The following is an 18,807-nucleotide window of genomic DNA, read 5'->3' on the forward strand; positions in this document are numbered from 1 at the left end:
TGAAGATTTGGGGCGATGAAGAAATGTCACATTAGAGTAGTTCTCAAAAGAAAAGTGAATAGTTCTCAGGAAGACTATTAGCCATTTCCACAAACTCACTGTCAAGTTTCCTTCTGTTTCTTAATCTTCCCTTTCATTTTCAATGCTTGCTTCCATTAGCTCAGAGAAACGTCCTTTGATTTTATTATGAAGAACAATTTCACCACCTCTGTGTCATGGTAATAGTTTTGGTCCTTGAGATTGTGCATCAAAGATTCACTCATGAACTTTGCTAGTAAGCATTCTTCTCTAGGCTTTACTCTTTCTCTCTTCACCAATTGCATCTTTTAGAATATGAAAACTCCTTGGTCTCAAGACTCCTTTACTCTCTTAAAAAATGGCTAACAATTCCAAAGGACCTATGTATAAGTGGTTCATTGTCAATAATGTGCTGATAAATTTCCAATAATTGCCCTGGGGGAAAAGTTCTGATTTGTAGGATTTACCAATTTCAATAGTGTAAATACTCCCTCCATAGCCATGTTACAATACCTTGCAACATTTTAAAATATTTAACCATTGACTTAAAAAAAACCCCATTACATCCATTGCACTTTGAGTAGATCTTGTATGTATGCATGATTTTGACTTTTATGGGGCTCTTGAATCAACCTAAGGAACTCTAGAAGCCACCTGGCTCCTTTTTTGAGAACTTTGATTTAGGAAAAGAGTTGTTATTGTTGTTGATTGCCGTTAAGTCAAGTACGACTCACAACGACTCCATGAACAAAAGACCTAATGCCTTTCTATAAGTTTCTCCAAGTTCATAGAGTTTTCATAGATATGAGGTTTAGGAAGTGGATGCCACTCCTTCTTCCAAACCTGTCCTACAACTGTGAACTCCACAAAACACTGTCAACATTGGTAAACCACTATGGTATTTGATACCCCAAAGACACAAGATTCAGCATCACAGCAAACACAGATGACCTCATTACAGCAAATTGACAAGGAGTGATGTACAAAGTAGAAGGATGTTCCTCCAAAATATACATTAGAATCATTTAGCAGAATAAAACCTCATTTCTCTTTGATATGACTTACATCATTTCTCCAGTCAATCTCTACACCTTGGAAGGCAATGGTTGGTTTAAGTGTTAACTTACATTTGTTTTTCCCTGGGTTCCTTTTTCACACAGGGAAGCCATTCTTATATGTCAATGCTACGGACTTGGATGATCCAGCTACTCCAAATGGTCAACTTTCTTATCAAATTCTCATCCAGCTTCCCAAGATCAACAATGCTATGTACTTTCAGATTGACCAGAAAACAGGAGGCATCTCACTTACCCCAGAAGGTAAGTCAGGGGCTATCCCTATAGGACCTCTGAGTCAGAAAAAGGGATGCATGTCTATATTACCTTTGAAACATCTGCTCTGTTATATCTCCTTTGTCTCCTTCAGGATCTCGAGAAATAGATCCTGTTAAGAATCCTTCTTACAATCTGGTGGTCTTAGTGGCAGACATGGATGGCCAAAGTGAGAATTCCTTCAGTGACACCACATCTGTGGATATTTTCGTAAAGGAGAATATTTGGAAAGCACCGGAGACTGTGAAAATTGAAGAAAACTCAACTGAGTCTCACCCCATCAAAATCACTCAGGTTGTGCCCAGTTAGTACTTAAAGCCCACTAAAGAAATGACTCAGGGTCTTTGCTAATATTTATTATATACAACTTTTTAAATGTGCACTTTTAATTTTTATTTATTTATTTTTTTAAATTTGCTTAGAGGCTTACAAATCATCCTCCATACATTCACACATGTCATTAGGTACCTTTTTGCACAACCTAATTACTAAGAAAATTTTGATGAAAAAAATGTCTGGAATTTACTGTCGTGGTCAGAAAAACTTTGATTCTGGTATAGGTTTGAATTTTAGGAGAGAACTTCTCTGACTTTCACCTTCGAAGGTACTACTACTGATTTCTTCCTATTGGCAATATGGGGCCTGGTTGCCATAAAGTAGGCTGTGTAAGGTGCATGTATCAAGTACATGAAGACACTCTGATGGGGTAATTGTTCTGCTAACTGAAAGACTTTGATCTCATTAACCACTCCATGGCAGCGTTCCACCATCAACCTGAAAGCAGTTGGTATTTTAGTTATCCAATACTTGTTTGGATTACTTTAAGTCTCAAATGATTTTGAAAGGCTACTATTGATTCTTCTGGGTAAAAATCTTGCTCCAATAGACCTATCCCATCAGAGACTGATGATCAAAGGGCCAAATAGGCAACTCTTGCCCTTAGAGCTGCCCAGCCCTGGCTCCTTCTCTGTGTGTCTGTTTTCTCTTCCAGTGTCACTCTACACTGCCTTCCATTTTTCAGTCTCCTCCCACATCAGGGCCTAGAATCTACTCTGGGATTTGGTTTCTTACACCATGAATTTATCTTAAACTTATAAATAGCAGACAACTCTTGTAAGATCGTTTGATGATTAAATGAGATGGCATATAAAAAGCATTTAGAATTGTATCTGGCATGGGGTAAACCCAAATTGGCATTACTGATAGTATTAATTCATCAGACAGGCCAGACTATCTATAGCAAGTAGACTAATCTTTCTATTGAGTTTAATTTTGCTGGATTATTTGCAGAACAACTCCAGGAATTTGTAGTTATTCTTGAAGTCTTTAAGGTTAAATATTTAGGGATTTAATGTGACATGTTTATGTACCAGCTTTATGTAAATAATAGCATGGAGCATAGGTTCAAGTGTTTCTTATTCCTTTTATTCCTCTTCATTGGTGAGTTTTAGAAGCTTGTCATAGATCATGGCTTATTTCTTCAGATAATGTCAACTACAAGTTACATTTTATGAAAAAGCCTTCTCAAACAGAATATCAAAATGAAAATATCAACAAATTATTTGGAAGATATGTATATCACTACTTTAGGGAAGAAAAAACACTCTAATGTGCGTTTTTGAACAATACAATTTGGTAAAAACAGAGTTTGGTTTTGGTTGCAAATTAGAATCCATAGACATAAAACAAGCTGGTCAGAAAATTTCCATCAAGGACCATAAAACAGTTTCTTTTCTTTCTAGTTCTCTTGGTCCTGATGTATCATTTTTCCTCCCAATTACCTCTGGACCCTGTAGGTGCAGTGGAATGAACCAGGTGCCCAGTATTCCTTAGTGGAACTAGAAAAGCTGCCAAGATTCCCATTTTCAATTGACCAGGAAGGAATTATCTATGTGACTCACCCCTTGGATCGAGAAGAAAAGGATGCGGTGAGTAATAGAAAGATTTCATGAGTCGGAAGAAAAATTCCTATGACCAACTATGGCTGAGAGCAAAATTGATTTTCCTATCATTCTAGTGGCAACGTTGGCAGGAAGTTGTGCTGTTAACTCAAAGGTGGCACCTCTCTAGTGGTTGGAACCCACCAGTGATTCCACAGGAGAAAGATGGCAGTTTAGTTCTGGGAAATTTACAACTTGGAAAACCTGCTATAGGAGTCAGCTATGAGTAGATTCTGACTCAACAGCAGTGAGTTAGTTGAGTTGAGTTGAACTGACTATTGTAGTAGCAGAAAGTGCTGGTGGTATAGTACATAATCCACAGGCTATGCAAACCTACTGTTTGTTGTTGTTATCGAGTCACTTTCGACTCATAGCTACCCTGTGTACAACAGCCTCTAACCCTGCTCTCTCTCTTGCTAACCTTATTGTCTCTGACACACCTAACCCCACTACCCCAGTCACTGAATCAATCCATCTCATCAAGGGTCTTCCTTTCCTGTGCTATACATCCACCCTCCCAAGCATGACGTCCCTCTCCAAGGACTGATCCTGCCTTGCAGCATGTCCAAGATAGGTCAAATGGAGCTTCGGAATCCTTGCCTCCAAGGAGCAGCCTGGCTTCCCCAAAAGAGAAAGATGGGTTCTTTCCTCCCATGCAGTGCACAGCCTAAGGAATTACAGAGACCCTTCTCCCACTGGAGGGTCAGCTATGAATGGGAACCTACTCAAAAGCAATGGGCTATGTTTGAGTTTAGTACTCTATCACTAATGGTGTTCTGAGCTGCAGCATATCACGGGTTCTTAAAGACTTGATAATTTCTCAGTTCTAATGGGGGAAAAAGCTGATGAAATGGATATAAAATATCTGGGTTTTTTTTTTCTGCCTTTAAAAAGAGGATGGTAACAGAGGTAAGAAAGAATGGTCTAAAATGAATATATGATTAGACATTATATGTATGACAACAGCCCAGAATGAGAGCTCTATCATTGCAAAGAGGGCTGGAGGATGGGGAGAAGGTAGGTAATTCTGCAACAATGAATGAATATTAAAAAAAAAGTGAACTGGGGGAGGGGGGAGGGAGAGCGAGGTGCTAAAATGTTCAACAATAAATGAATGAATGAATGTAAATCTAACTTCTCTGTAAAAGTTCATTAAAATCACGATTAAAAGAAATTTTAATTTTTTAGAAAAGAGGTTGGTGACAGAGGCATGTATTAATTTTGACCTTTTTTGTTGCAGTATGTCTTCAATGCCGTTGTAAAAGATGAGTTTGGAAAACCACTTGCATGGCCTCTGAGAATTCATGTTGAAGTTCAAGACATTAATGACAATCCACCAACATGCCCATCTGCAGTGACTGTATTTGAGGTTCAGGAAAATGAGAGAATAAGTAAGCATTGATAGCTAATTAAATGTTATACTACCTGTTCTTCCTGTGTTATCATTATGATCCCCTTTTCCTCTCTGTCTGATAAAGGGTAGGCAGATGACTAATCAGACATCAGTTGTCTCTATCTAGAGGCTGAATGCACAATGTGAGTCACACAGATACAGTGCTTCTGCTCAAACAGTGTCTAGGACCAGTTGCTGTCAAGCTGATAGTGATCCATGGCAGAGTAGAATGATCCATTGGGTTTTGGGGTTTTTTACAATTTATTATTAATTTCAATGAAAATTTACAGAGACTTTGGATTTCCATTCATTCATTGTTGCACTTTTCTTCCCTCCCAACCCTCCCCATGCCCTAATACACTACCCTCTTGGAAAAGTAAAAGAAAAATTCTTTCATTGTTTTACAAACCCTCCCCCCAGGTCTACTCCACGATGCAGCCTTCGCTCTGGACTCCTGTCATGACATAAATACCTAATCATGTATACCTTTTAAACTGGTTTCTCCCTCATCTGTTTCAATGCAGTATACATTATTGAAGCCCATCTTTCTCAGTCTCTCCCCAACCCCAAGGTCAGTCCTGTTTTACAACAGTGGTACCATGCAGTATTTGTCCTTTTGTGACTAAGATACTTCACTCAGTATAATGTCCTCCAGGGTCACCCATTTTGAATAAAAATGCATGAGTTCCTTGTTTTTCAATGCAGCGTAGTATTCCATTGTGTGAATATACCACAGCTTCTCTACCCATTTGTTTGTTGATGGGCACTTAGGTTGTTTCCATCTCCTTGCTATTATGAACAAAACCACGATAAACATAGGTGTGCATATATCTGCTTGGATGTTGGTTATGGTCTCTTCAGGGTATATTTCCAGTATTGGAATTGCTGGGTCAAATGGTATCTCTATTTGCAACGTTTTGAGAAAACACCATACTATTTTCCACAGCAGTTGAACCATTTTACACTTCCACCAACAATGAATAAGGGTTCCACTTTGTCCACAACCGTGCTAGCATTTGTTGCTTGCTGTTCTGTTAAATTTTGCTATGCTGACTGGGGTGAGATGATATCTCTTAGTTGTTTTGATTTTCATCTCTATTAGAGCTAGGGATTTGAACATTTCTTCACATGCTTGTTAGCCATCTGAATGTCTTCTTTGGTGAAGTGTCTGTTCATATCCTGTGCTTATTTTTCAATTGGATCATTTACCTTTATCTTGCTGTGGTGGGTTAGGAGTTCTTAATACATATTAATTGAGAGCTCTGGTGGTACAGTGGTAAGGACCTGCACTGCCAACCCAAAAGCACTCAGTTCGAATCCACAATTGGCTTCATGGGAGAAAGACGGGAAATCTCCTCCTGTGCAAGATACGGCCTCTAACAACCTGCTAGAGGGTCAGTTTTGAGTTGGTTCTTCCAACTCAATAGCACATAAAAACAATAACAACATTATTCTATCTACTTAGGTTAAAAAACTACAAGACAAGGTATTTGACCATTGAAGATAGACACAGATGGAAACATAAGCCAATAAAACCTCAATACTTTACTAAATTATTCCTTAGTGTGCTTGCATTCCTCTCTCTGAAGTATTGTGTTATAAAACCTTATAGGAACCATGTGTCCAAGACTTAGTAACACTAACCTTAATTGTTGAATTCCACTTGTTGATAGGTCCTACACGTTCAGAAGGAACTTGAGTCTCCTAATAAAACTCTAATTCACTAAAGTCTTTCAGGATGTTCCCAGTGAATTCTGTATGTATCCCTGAATCAACTATGACTGTCACTCGTTCCTAGCCTCTGCCACTAAGAGACATCACACCTTTGTCCCTTCATAAAGCCTCCTGTCCCTATCCCTCTAAGGGGAATGGCCAGTCAGAATTTTCCTGACCTCTAAAGCCAAGAAATCTCGCAGTACTACTGATGCATAGATTTTTTTATCCTGGAGTGAGAGGAGGACAGGGTCCTTTATGCTGTGATCACGAGAGGATCACAGAATTCAGTAGGAAATCTTTCACTCTCTGATACAGGTATTTTCTTTCTCATAGAATACCACCCACACTACAACTGTAACTTGGTTGCAATAACAGCTGCCATTACACCATTACACTCTTTTCTGCTCTTGATGGCTCTCTGTATGTGCCCATTTCCATTATAGACACATCATAGATATGTTTATATGTATTTTTATGAAAATCAGTGGGTGCACATAGTTATAGGGGAAAGGGTAACCTATCTTTCACAAATGGGAAGTATTCAGGTTTTAGCTCCAAGGTAGGACTACTGATGCATGTGAAAAGACCTACAATTTTAGTCTCGCAGAACAAGATGATCCAGAACCTAATGAAACTTGCTCACAGCTGAGTAGAACACTGAGTCATAGCCACTGACTTTTCTTGGAACTGCCTGGACCGAGACCCTCACAAGATAGAACATTTAGAATCGTAAGCTGCAGCTTGGCAGAGGGGAAGCACGATAGCCCTTTGTCTTCTGTTATTGTCTGAATGATGTCAGTCTCTGTGATTGTTCCTAACATTGCACAGAGCAACCTTAGGAAGCAGGTTTCTCCTTATATAACCACAGAATGTATCTTGAAAGGACTCAAAGACCTAAAAGAAATCAAAGGGTCTTGGTTTACTACTCATATCCACTTTTAGTATATAGCCTATGAAACCATTTTAAGAGATTAATGCATTATTACAAGATGTATTTAATTTCCTTTTTTACATTTTATACTGACTTATTTACAAAGTTTGAATACATTGTTTTTCACAGAAGATCCACCCCCCATCCTCACCCCTCTATTGCCACCCACCCCCTTGGATCACCATACTCATTCTACAATAATTCCATATGACCCAGCTAATGCATTGCTTGGAATATACCCCAAGAAAATGAGAACTGAGGCTCAAACATTGTATACACCAATGTTCATAGCAGCATTATTCACCATCACAAGAAATTGAAACAGCCCAGATGTTCAACCACAACGAATGGATTGAGAAGTTCTGGTACATTCATACAATGTAGCACTATGCAGCACACAGGAGCAATCATTTTGTAAATTACTACCTAACTTGGGAGGGACTGGAGAGCATTGTACTGAGTGAACTAACTCAGTCCCACAAGGGCAAATACTCTATAAAACCATTATTGTATTTAATTATTTAATGTGGTTTCTTTATTATAAGCCCTGTAAATAATACTATTACAGAGTTTATATTTCATCCCAAAGGTGGTGCCACTCTGCAGTTCAAATCCACCATTTGATCTTTGGGAAAAAGACAGGCAATCACCTCTCGTGTAATTTAAAGCCTCTGAAACAGCACTAAGGAGCAATGATTTAGTAAAAATATTACATAACATGAGAGACTCTAGGAAGCATTATGCTACGCTAACTAATGCAGGTGCATAAAGACAAATACTGCATGAGACCATTATTGTAAAAATAGAGGGATAACTAGTAAGATGTGTATGGAAGTCCAAAAGGGGAAGAGGCGGGGACAAAGGAGTAGCAAGTGGGAGGAGGAAGATCACTAGGATAGCTGAGTTCCTTGGGTGGGTATCGAGGATCCATTCTTCTAGGTAGGAAGAAATGGAAATGATCAAATCTGGACCTGAAAAGATGGGGTAACGGTAGGCACAGATCAATGGTGATTGATTTTATAAAACACAGTGTATATAAATGATTGTATGAAACACAATGTGAATAAAGAAAGCACAACATACATGAATGAAACACAATGTCTACTAATCTTGTTTGTAAACCAATACAAAATAAAATGTATATTAAAAAAAGAAAACAAAAACCTACTGGAGTGTCAATGTGAGTCAGTTCTGACTCCACAACATTGAGTCCGAGTTTGAGTTGAGTAATGGATAAATTTCTTCTTTCTTTCCCCACAGGTAGCAATATAGGGACTTTTACTGCCCATGACATGGATGAAGAAAACACTCTAAGTAGTATTTTAAAGTACAGCATTTTCGGACAAACTCCCAATATTCCCAAAGATGGACTCTTCATGGTTTCTTCTCACACTGGAGTGTTACAGTTGGCTAAGCAGTCCTTGAAGAAGCAAGATTCTCCTCAGTACAACTTAACAGTGCGGGTGTCTGACAGTGGTTAGTATCCTACAAATGGTGTGAGTAAAAAAAATATTGTTTTCCTTCTTGTAACTACCTGTTATTTTTTTTAAAAAAATTATTGTTGAAGGGAGCTCTGGTGGCCTAGTGGCAAGAAGCTGTGCTGCAATCCCGAAGGTGCACAGTTCAAATCCACCAGATTCTCTGCTGAAGAAGGAGGGCAATCTCCTCCTGTGCTAGTCAGATCCAATTCAACAGTACACAAGAAAAAAGAAAACTAAAAAAGAAGAACTTCTAAAAAAAAACCAAACATTATTGTTGAGTTGGAACCAACCCATGACTGACCTTCTGTTGAGTGTCCAAGGCTATAAATGGTACAAGAGAAGATTGTCCATCTTTGCCTCAAGAACTCCAGGTGGATTCTGATTTGCAGAGAAGCAGAGCACTTGGGTTGACAGTACAACTCCTTATAGACTCTGCCACCAGAGGCCCCTTACTACTTGCCAGGGTATTTTATTCTAAGGTATATTAGAAGATAAAGTCATTGAAGAATTCTTTAGTTTTTATGCAGAACACACATGGAACACAGAATTAGTATTGGCTCAATGTTAGAAATTGGTTTTAAGTGCCTTCCTGTTGACTCTGATCCCTATCTACACTATTTACAATAGAATGAAACCCTGCCCAATCTCACACCACACTTACAATCTCTCCTGTGCATAAGTCATCATTATTTCTGTCACTATGTCAACTTACCTCCTTGACGTTCTTCTTGTTGGCTGACCTACCTTTCCAAACACCATATTCTTTTTCAAGAACAGGCCCCTTCCCAAAGTACATGAGACAAAATGTTACCACTCTTGCTTCTAAGGGACACTTTGGCTTTACTTCTTCTGAGATAAATTTGTCCTTTGGAAGTCATTTGTATATCCAATTATTCTTTGCCAACCCTACTATTACTATAAAGGCCAAAGTTATAGAGGGTGAACTTGTAATGCTGGCAACATTGTTGTGTTGGTCCCAGCCTTTCAGGAAAGTATTAAGATACAACTAAGTGTGCACAAAATTTATTAGAGAGAAAATGAGGAGAGAAATAAGGAAAACTGGGATAGCCATCAGACTTCAGTACAAGCCGAGCCCCAAGTGAAAGAGACAAAGAAGGAAAGGGTGAGAATATTCCAGACCACTGAGCAAACTCAGGAAGACTCAACAAGCTCTCGAACAACAGCTGGTCATCAGGAAAGACGAATATCTTCAGGAAGGAGTCTATGTTTGCAGCTACCTTTACTGAAACAGCCCACCATAAGGAATACCTAGAAGCAAATGTGGCAATGCATTTCAGGTCAGCTGCAGGATCATCTCTCCAGTCAGATCCCTTTTTTTTTGGAAGTCTTCAAGGCACACTATTAAGATTGTGAACAAAAAAATGAATCTCCTAATTCTCCCTTTTAGACTCAAAAGTAGTGTATTGTAGCAAAGTGAAGGCTAAATGAATCTCTTTTAGAGTTCTACCTTCTATAATTTCTATTGATCTTTCAACAAGTTTAATTTTATTTGTTCTTTTGGCAATTCTTCACTCTTTAGAAAATTTCAGAGCAAATGGTTATTCATCTTTACTGGTCACGATAGTCTTTGAGAATTTGATGAAAACAATTCTCAAGCAAACACTCAAATGCACAGACACATTTAAAACAATGCACCTATTCAGAGATAACTCAAAGGTGAACAATCCTTTCATGAATTTATTAGCTATGGTTCTTAGGTTGCCAAATGGGTTCCTGTGAAATTTATTCTGAGCCTTATTTCATTCTATACTTGAGACTTATCCTTTAAACATTAATATACTGGAGAGGGCTAGTGTTCAGTAGGCTCCCTCATGTAGATCTTAGAAGACAACTGTTGAGGACCTAGTATTTGTTATTATGTTAAGCAATAATGAGCATAATGAATCATCACCACCCATCATGAACCAACCACTTCATAACATCAGCCATCCATTCTATCAGCAAGCACTTACTGAGTGTTTATGCAAGGTACTGAGGATGAAGAAGTGATTAAGACTGAGACTCAAAGGCAAGGGCATCCCTTGCTACAGTTCAAAAGGCCAATATCCCTGATGGAGAGCATATCTAGAGGGTAGAGATTGAATGGGGTTGAACTGTCATGTAAACACTGATTGCAGTGTGACTTTGATACAGTTCTCTAACTTCTCTGTGCCCTGGCTTTCTCCTTCGTAAATCGGGATATAACAGTACCCACATCATGAAGGTGTAGTCATGATTGATGCAACTGCAGTGCCTGGCACACACAAAGCACTAGCAATACATGCTGTAACAAGACTCTAGGCTCTGTTCCTACCTACGTTTTATAGAGAAGACGGCAGAGGCACCGAGACAGAGTGCCATATACAAGCTCCCACACATCTAGTAAACGGCAGAGGCAGAATTCAAGAGTTGAGATTCTAGAACCCAGGGTAGAAATTCCAAAGCCCAATGCAAAACTATCCTTCCAAAAAGCTTTCTCTGATCGGGTCAGCCACCATCTTTCCTTCTCTGAACATACCCAGTGTATTCAACCCATTCAACCCTATGGATCCTCTTCCTGGCATTATATAATTGTAGTATCCATGTTTATAATAATGGCTACCCCAAGGAAGAGTACCTTTTCTATTTTCTCTTCCTTTCTGCTCCTTGTCCTGGATATTTGTCCTCTTGCTGTGATCTAATCTCCCAGCACCTACATCCCTAAAACACCTCATGCTTATCTGGAGCCCAGATTGAACCTACCTCCCTGACTTGGTCTTTGAATGGTCACATTCACCTCACCTAAGCAGTAAGCCTGTGCTCGTTTTCTTGGTTCTATGAACAGGTTGGCCATGTATACATGGTGCTTTGAAGGGGATGGCTTGTATCATTGCCTCCTTCATTTGGAGAAGAGGCTAGAGATACCCTTCAATTTCTTTTCTATAGCTTCACGCAGAAGAGCTGTCAAGTATGTGCTGGGTATGTTCCGAGAAAGAAACAGAAGGCTGAGCTGGTCAAGAAAGGCCTTCTGGAAGGCTGGACTTACAAAGGCTTTGAGGCTACGTAAGCTTTACTAGTCAGAGAAGAAAGGCTGTTCACACACACCCCAACTTTGTCAGGAACAGTCCTTACTTAGGCTGGAGACAACCAGAAGACAATGGAGCCCAGAATGTCACCCGTTGGTGACTCCTCAAAGCTTATATGTATAGATAGTGAAGGAGGGTGAGAAGGGGGAAAGGAGGAATCATTTCCTCACACAAATTGTTTACCAACTGCATAATTGTAGCTGTAACCATTACCTCACTAATGCTTTTCAAACAGGCTTCTAATTTTAATGTTTAATTTTCAGTGACAATGTCTACAACTTTGATTTTCAGATTTTACGACCCTCTGCCTTGTGCAAATCAATGTCATTGATATCAATGATGAGATCCCTATCTTTCAAAAATCAAATGTGAGTAGTTGTTACTTTTCACCTTTTTTCCTCTTTTTTTTATATGACTTGATTTATACTTGCTGCTTAAGAAAGACACAGACTCAACTGAACTCACCTCACCACCATCAAAGCAGAATTGATTCATAACTGACTCTCCAAAGGGTTTTCAGAGACTGTAAACCACATAGGAGGAGACTGCCCATCTTCCTTCCTGGGAATGGTTGGTGGGTTCAAACCACCCACCTTTGGGTTGCAGCACAACTCTCTATCCACTAAAATTCCACATTTCACAGGTCGCCTTGGAAAACGTACCAGTAACAAGCCCAGACACCATTGTCTGTGGAAATCTCCTAAGAACAATACTCATTGTTATAATATCTGAGAATATCTGGTCATAAACTCTAGTCACAGCTTATTTATATACCTAGAACTGGTTAAAAATTACAACCACAAACTTTTTAAAATTAAAAATTTGTATGACCATTTACAGTTTGTTGCTATAAATTTTGTGCACATTGAGATGATAAATAGATTATTGGAAGGCCTCAAATGGCATTTTTAGTATTATAAAATCCTTAGTATTTGGAGTATTAAAATTGAAACTCACTGGCCAGTAATTGCATAAGAGGAAAAGAAAACAAGAAAAACCCTAAAACTTTAACATGAGCCAAAGAAAACGGCTCAAGATGCCTGCAAATATTAGGGGAATTGGTTAGAATCTAAGAAAAAGACCAGTTTAAAGCATCAAGAAAACACACAAATGTCTATTATTATTGGTGTGAATTTTAAGCTTATTGGTAGTTTTATCACTGCGTTTCTGAAAAGGAATGTCTCTATTTGTTTCTTTTGAAGCAGAGAGAATCTCATTTAACTAAATTGTTATATCATGTCTGAAGCCAATTGTGAGACAGCCCAGAGTCCTGTGAAGACATTCATAAATCAAAATAGGACAAGACCATGACAAAGAAAGGGAATTGATTTATGAGCAAACTTAAGGCAGTAAGAGGTGTGACTGGACGCAACTTGTCTAACAGGCACTGAGGTTAAGCAAGCATGAAATAGTCTTCTTTCTAGTCCCCAGTCTCCTGAGGCCTTTATTCTTCCCTCATTGATGATTTCTCTGCATTAGCTGGTGTTTCTAAGATTGAGGATATGAATCCTGGTTTGGAATAGCATGAGATGTGAGCGTCAGAGCTTAGAGTTCAAATTTGGTTATACAGGTAGACTGAGCCTCCTCTCATTACTCTGGTCCTCCCCTGGGCCCCACCTGTCATCATATCTAAGATCAGGATGCCAAGATGACCTGAGGGATCTTCAGTAGAGACTGGGAGATGGTGCTGGCCAATGAGGCTTTGGAGTTTGTTCATTTGAATATGCATTTGAATTTAACTTTGTGACTTATATGCGTCATCCTGGATGGATGTAACTTCTTCATCTGGGTAAAATAGACATGATAATATAATGAATTTCTAGAGTATTTTTTTGCATATTTTATTGAGCAGTTACTATGTGGCAAGAATTCAAAGGTTTTACATGCATTATTTATTTTAACTTTTGTTGCAAACATCAAGCAGATTCTATTCTTATTCTCTTCATTAGACAGATGATGAGTCTGATACTTAAAGAAATGAACTTGCTTCAAGTCCCTCAACTAATTAATGGCTAGCCCTAGGAGTCATACACAAGTTGTTTGACTCCAAAGTTTAATCATTTCAGTGTGTCTTGAATGATTTAAGAATTAATTAAAATAATGTATAATGTGTTTAAAAAGTATCTACATTGTGTTTGTTTATGTCATTATTATTACATAATTAAAATAATTATAATAGTTACTAAGCAGATCAGGCAAGAGAGGGGAAAATCTGTTTTAGGATTTTGACAGTAGCTCTCTGAACACAGCTGTATTCCTGGGTTAAATGTGCATCAGCCTTGAGTATTACTGATGTAAAAGTCAAGTTCAATAATTCCCTAACCAGAGAAACACATTTGATAAACATTGATATAAACAATGATGATTTCGATTTTAGCACCAAACAGACTAGCTTGTCCTTTGACAGTTTTGTTTGATGACAATAAACATTCTCATTATTTCCTCCTTAGTATGGGAACTTGACTCTTGCTGAAGACACACGTGTTGGCACTACCATCTTAACCATTCAGGCCACTGATGCTGATGAGCCTTTTACTGGGAGTTCTAAAATCCTGTACCGTATAATAGAAGGTGACAGTGAGGGAAGACTAGAGATTGACACAGATCCCAGTACCAATGCTGGATATGTCAAGATTAAAAAGGTAAGGAAGCAGTCTGCCTAGTGGAAGTTGTCTCTTTGTGTATTAACATGCTTGTGATCACTGGAGGGTCTCTAAACAGAAGTGCTGGATTAGCACTGGTGTCAATGACTCTTAGAATGTGACCCATCATTCCTGTCATCTTGAAAAACAGAAGGCCAAGTAACCTTTGAAGAAGAAGTTAAGGTTGTCACATAAACTATAAGACACCCAGTTAAACTGGAATTTCAAATAAACAAAAATTGCTTAATAAACATGTGCTTCAAATGTTGCTTGCATGGAATACATGGAGGCTTTAAAAAACAAAAACTGTTCATTGTTTATCTGAAATTCAGACGTGTGTGTGTGTGTGTGTGTGTGTGTGAATGTACCGTCAAATCAGATCTGACTGGTACAGGAGGAGATTGTCCCTCCTTCCCTGGCAGAGCATGTGGTGGATTCGAACCGTGCGCCTCTGGGATTGTAGTTGCAGCTCCTTGCCACTAGGCCACCAGAGCTCCCCTGAAATTCAGATTTAATGGAAAGGTTTTTAGATTTATTTGCTTTATGTAGCAACCTTGGAGGGGTTCACTTGGCCTTACAGAGTTTTATTCCCCCATTGCAAATGTGGTCATTTCTCTGCATTACTCCTATGACCTCTCCTGACTCAAGCCATAGTGTTTTCAATTGCTTCCTATGCACATGAAAGTCGGACAGTGGACAAAGAAAACCAAAGAAGAATGGATGTCTTGAATCGTGGTATTGATGAAGGATATTGAATATCCCACAGGCTGCCAGAAGAATGAACAGATGTGTCTTGAAAGAAGTGCAAGCAAGCTGCTCCTTGAGGCAAAAGTGGTGAGACTTTGTCTTGCATACTTGGGCCACATTGTCAGGAGTGTTCAGTCTTTGGAAAAGGACATCATGCTAGGAAAGGTGGGGAGGCAGCAAAGGAGGAGAAGATCTTCAACAAAACGGATTGACCGTGACTCTAACAATGGGCTTACTTACGCACGGTGGACAGTGTGAGGTTGGCACCTGCTGGGTCAGGATTCTGACTTGCGGTAGATGGGGTGACTATGAGTCAAAATTGGATCAATGGCATCTGATAACAGCAACAACAACACACAAACTCACAAATTTAATTCTTAAGGTCTTACATAAAAATCTTCTATAAACACTTTTAGAATAAGGACTGGAAAATTGCCGGTTTCTCATTAAGATTTATAGGCAAGCTTATAATTTTATTTCAACCCTCTCCCCAAACTTTCATATGGGATAATGTTGTTCAACTCTCTGGCTCTTATCTCTTCCACTGCAAGGGTTGTGTAGTCTAGAGGAAAATTTACTTAGTATTTCTTTGCTTCTTTACACAGGATTTCTACTCCCTCCCCAATTCCTTAACCTACTCCTCTTTTGCGATGCATACCTGATTTAAAAAAAAAAGTTATTTAATTTTACATTGATTTGCATACAAAGTTTGTGTACATTGTGTTTCACACTATCCTTCATTCACATTTTGTTTCATATAGTCATTCTTATTCATTATGTGTTATAAAATCATTCACCATCAAGCCATACCCATCATTACCCTGTCTTTCCAGATCCTTGCTGGATCTTTCCCGTTTCCCTTACCCACCCTTCCACCCACCAAATGGTGCGACCCTTTGATTTTTTCCCCCTGTCCACTCTGACCTCTCTGTTCCCACCCCTTCCACACTTGCATCTCTATACATGTTTTACTAGTTATCCTTTTGTTTTTACAATAAAGGTCCAATGCAATATTTATCCTTAGAAGGTCAAGTTAGTTTACTCAGCAAAATGTCCTCCAGAATATCTGAATTCTTTTTTTTATTTAAAAAAAAGTTTTATTTTATGCTATTTTACTTACAAAGTTCGTAAAAAATGGATCTTTTCCATTTTATTTACCCACCCCTTCCTCTACCCATTGGATTGTGGGACCCCACCATTACCTCCTTGTCCATCCTCATCCCTCTGCTTCTACCCTCACCCCCATTTGGATCCTCATATGAGTTTTACTAGTTATATTTCTATTTCTACAATAGTGGTCTAATGTAGTATTTGTCTGATGGGACTGAGTTAGTTCACTTAGCATAACGTTCTGCAGTCTCTCCCAAGCTAGGTAGTAATTTTCAAAATCATTGCTCCTGCTCGTGCTGTGTAGTATTCCATCATGTGAAGGTACCATGACTTCTCAAGTTGTTTGATTGTGGTTGGATATTTGGGCTGTTTCTAAGTTATTTGCAATGGTGAATAATGCTGCTATGAATATTAGTGTACAAATCCTTGTTTGTGCATCAGTTATCACTTTCTCAGGGTATATTCCAAGCAGTAGAATGGGTCATATGGAATTTTTATATTCAGCTTTTTGAGGAAATGCCAAACTGCCTTCCAGAATAGTTGTACCATTTTACAATCTCACCAATAATGTATAAGAATTACTATCTTGCCACATCTTCTCCAACGTTTATTACTTGCTATATTGTTAAACTTTGCCACTGCTACTGGAGTAAGATGGTATCTCATTGTGGTTTTGATTTGCATCTCTCTTATTGCCAGTGATTCTGAACATTTCTTCATGTGTCTGTTGGACATCTGAATATCTTTCTCTGTGAAAATTCTTTCCATGTCTTTTCCCCATTTTGTAATTGTGTTATCAGTCTTTTTCTTGTGGAGGTCCTGTAGGATTCTGTAAACTTTTTATACGAGACCCTTGTCTGAATGGTATTGCTAAATGTTTATTTGCAGTCAGTAGGTTTTCTTTCCACGCTGTTGGAAAATGTTTTTGATGTGAATTTACTCTTTAGGAAGTCCCATTTATCAATTTTATCCTCTCCACATTGTGCATTTATTGCTGTATTTGGCATTCTCTTTATAGACTAGGCCATCTAAGCCTGATCACAGTGTATCTCTTATACACTTGATGGTTATGGGCTTTACTCCAAGGTCTCTGATCCATTTGGAAGTGATTTTTGTGTATGGTATGAGATGTGGATCCTGTTTCTGCTTTCTGCAGGTAGCAGTCCAGTTTTGCCAGCATCACCGGCTGAAGAGGTTGCCATTTCCGCATTTGATAGGGTTTATTTCTTTGTTGAATATCAGTGCCTGGAACTCTGAATGGCACCAGCTACTGGACTAGCCAATTGCTTATACCTCTTCAGACAGTGATCATGATAGATAAACTACATTTTTATCCAAAATGCCCATCTTGATCACTATGGGTACCAGTCAGAAAAAGATATTTTTCCAAGGTCATTTTGCCAATTAAAAACCTTCTGACAGAGATACCACTAACTGAAGACCTGTAGTAATGAACTCTAGAATATGGAACCCTGATTTAAAAAATCAAATCCACTGCCATCAAAAAATCAAATCTACTGCCATCAAGTGAACTTTAATTAGCAGTCACACCATAGGACAAAGTAGAACCGTCCCATGGAATTTCCAGGGCTGTAAATCTTTGTGGAAGCAGACTACTATGTCTTTCTTCCGTAGCACTACTGATGAGTTTGAACAATGGACCTTTTTTGGTGAACAGCTGAGTGTTTTAACCATTGTGCTACTGAACAGTTTCTTAGACCCTTGCAAATTTGTTCATCTCAGATAAAATTAATAGTAGAACCCATGTAATGTAACCTCAGCCCATTGCATGTCACAAGGCAATTCTGCATACATGCCCCTTTCTTCTAACACTGAGTCTGATGAAGTTAGGGGAGAAAGATGCCACCCTCTGCATAATGAGGTTCAGGCCCAAGAGAGGTACAGTCAGGTAACCCTACAAATTGATGGCAAGGCTGAGAGGACTTGACTCCAGCTCTGACACCCCTTATGGTTTATAGTGTCATGTATTGGTTCTATGATCTTAGAGAAATGATATAACCTCATAGGCCTCAGGGTTTTTTATTTGGAAAAAAAAGTATGAAATGGTTGTTGTTGCTGCTGTGTATCGTCAAGTTGGTGCTGACCCACAGCTGACTCTCCAACAGGTTTTCAAAAGCAGTAAATGACACAGGAGGAGATTGTTCATCTTTCTCTTACGGAGTAGCTGGTTGGTCTGAACCAAGTAGCACTTCCTTGGCAACCACAAAAACTTAGTGGTAAAATCACAGCAACTTCTTAAAAGATGAAGAGATGCTAAAGAATTCCAGTATACAGATGATTAAAAGTAGACAATAATCTCAACTCAAACTCGTTGCTCTGGAATTGGAACTGACTCATAGTTGACTCTCCATTGGATTTCTGAGGCTGCATATTTACCCAGGAGGAGAGTGTTCATTTTTTCTCTCATGAAGC

General features: G+C 38.8%; 1 protein-coding gene across 1 annotated transcript in view; it reads left to right on the plus strand.

The window, feature by feature from the left end:
* CDH17 (cadherin 17, LI cadherin (liver-intestine)) overlaps window positions 1–18,807 on the plus strand; it is a 59,939-nt gene that overhangs the window by 12,367 nt on the left and 28,765 nt on the right. Inside the window, exons 5-11 of the mRNA XM_006884627.1 lie at window positions 1,179–1,337; window positions 1,444–1,643; window positions 3,146–3,277; window positions 4,530–4,680; window positions 8,590–8,805; window positions 12,167–12,243; window positions 14,326–14,517. Coding sequence (XP_006884689.1) covers window positions 1,179–1,337; window positions 1,444–1,643; window positions 3,146–3,277; window positions 4,530–4,680; window positions 8,590–8,805; window positions 12,167–12,243; window positions 14,326–14,517 — 1,127 coding nt within the window. The remainder of the gene's footprint in view (window positions 1–1,178; window positions 1,338–1,443; window positions 1,644–3,145; window positions 3,278–4,529; window positions 4,681–8,589; window positions 8,806–12,166; window positions 12,244–14,325; window positions 14,518–18,807) is intronic.

This window comes from Elephantulus edwardii, unplaced genomic scaffold, assembly GCF_000299155.1.
Source record: "Elephantulus edwardii isolate Elephantulus edwardi_28Jun2011 unplaced genomic scaffold, EleEdw1.0 scaffold00036, whole genome shotgun sequence".
NCBI lineage: Eukaryota > Metazoa > Chordata > Mammalia > Macroscelidea > Macroscelididae > Elephantulus > Elephantulus edwardii.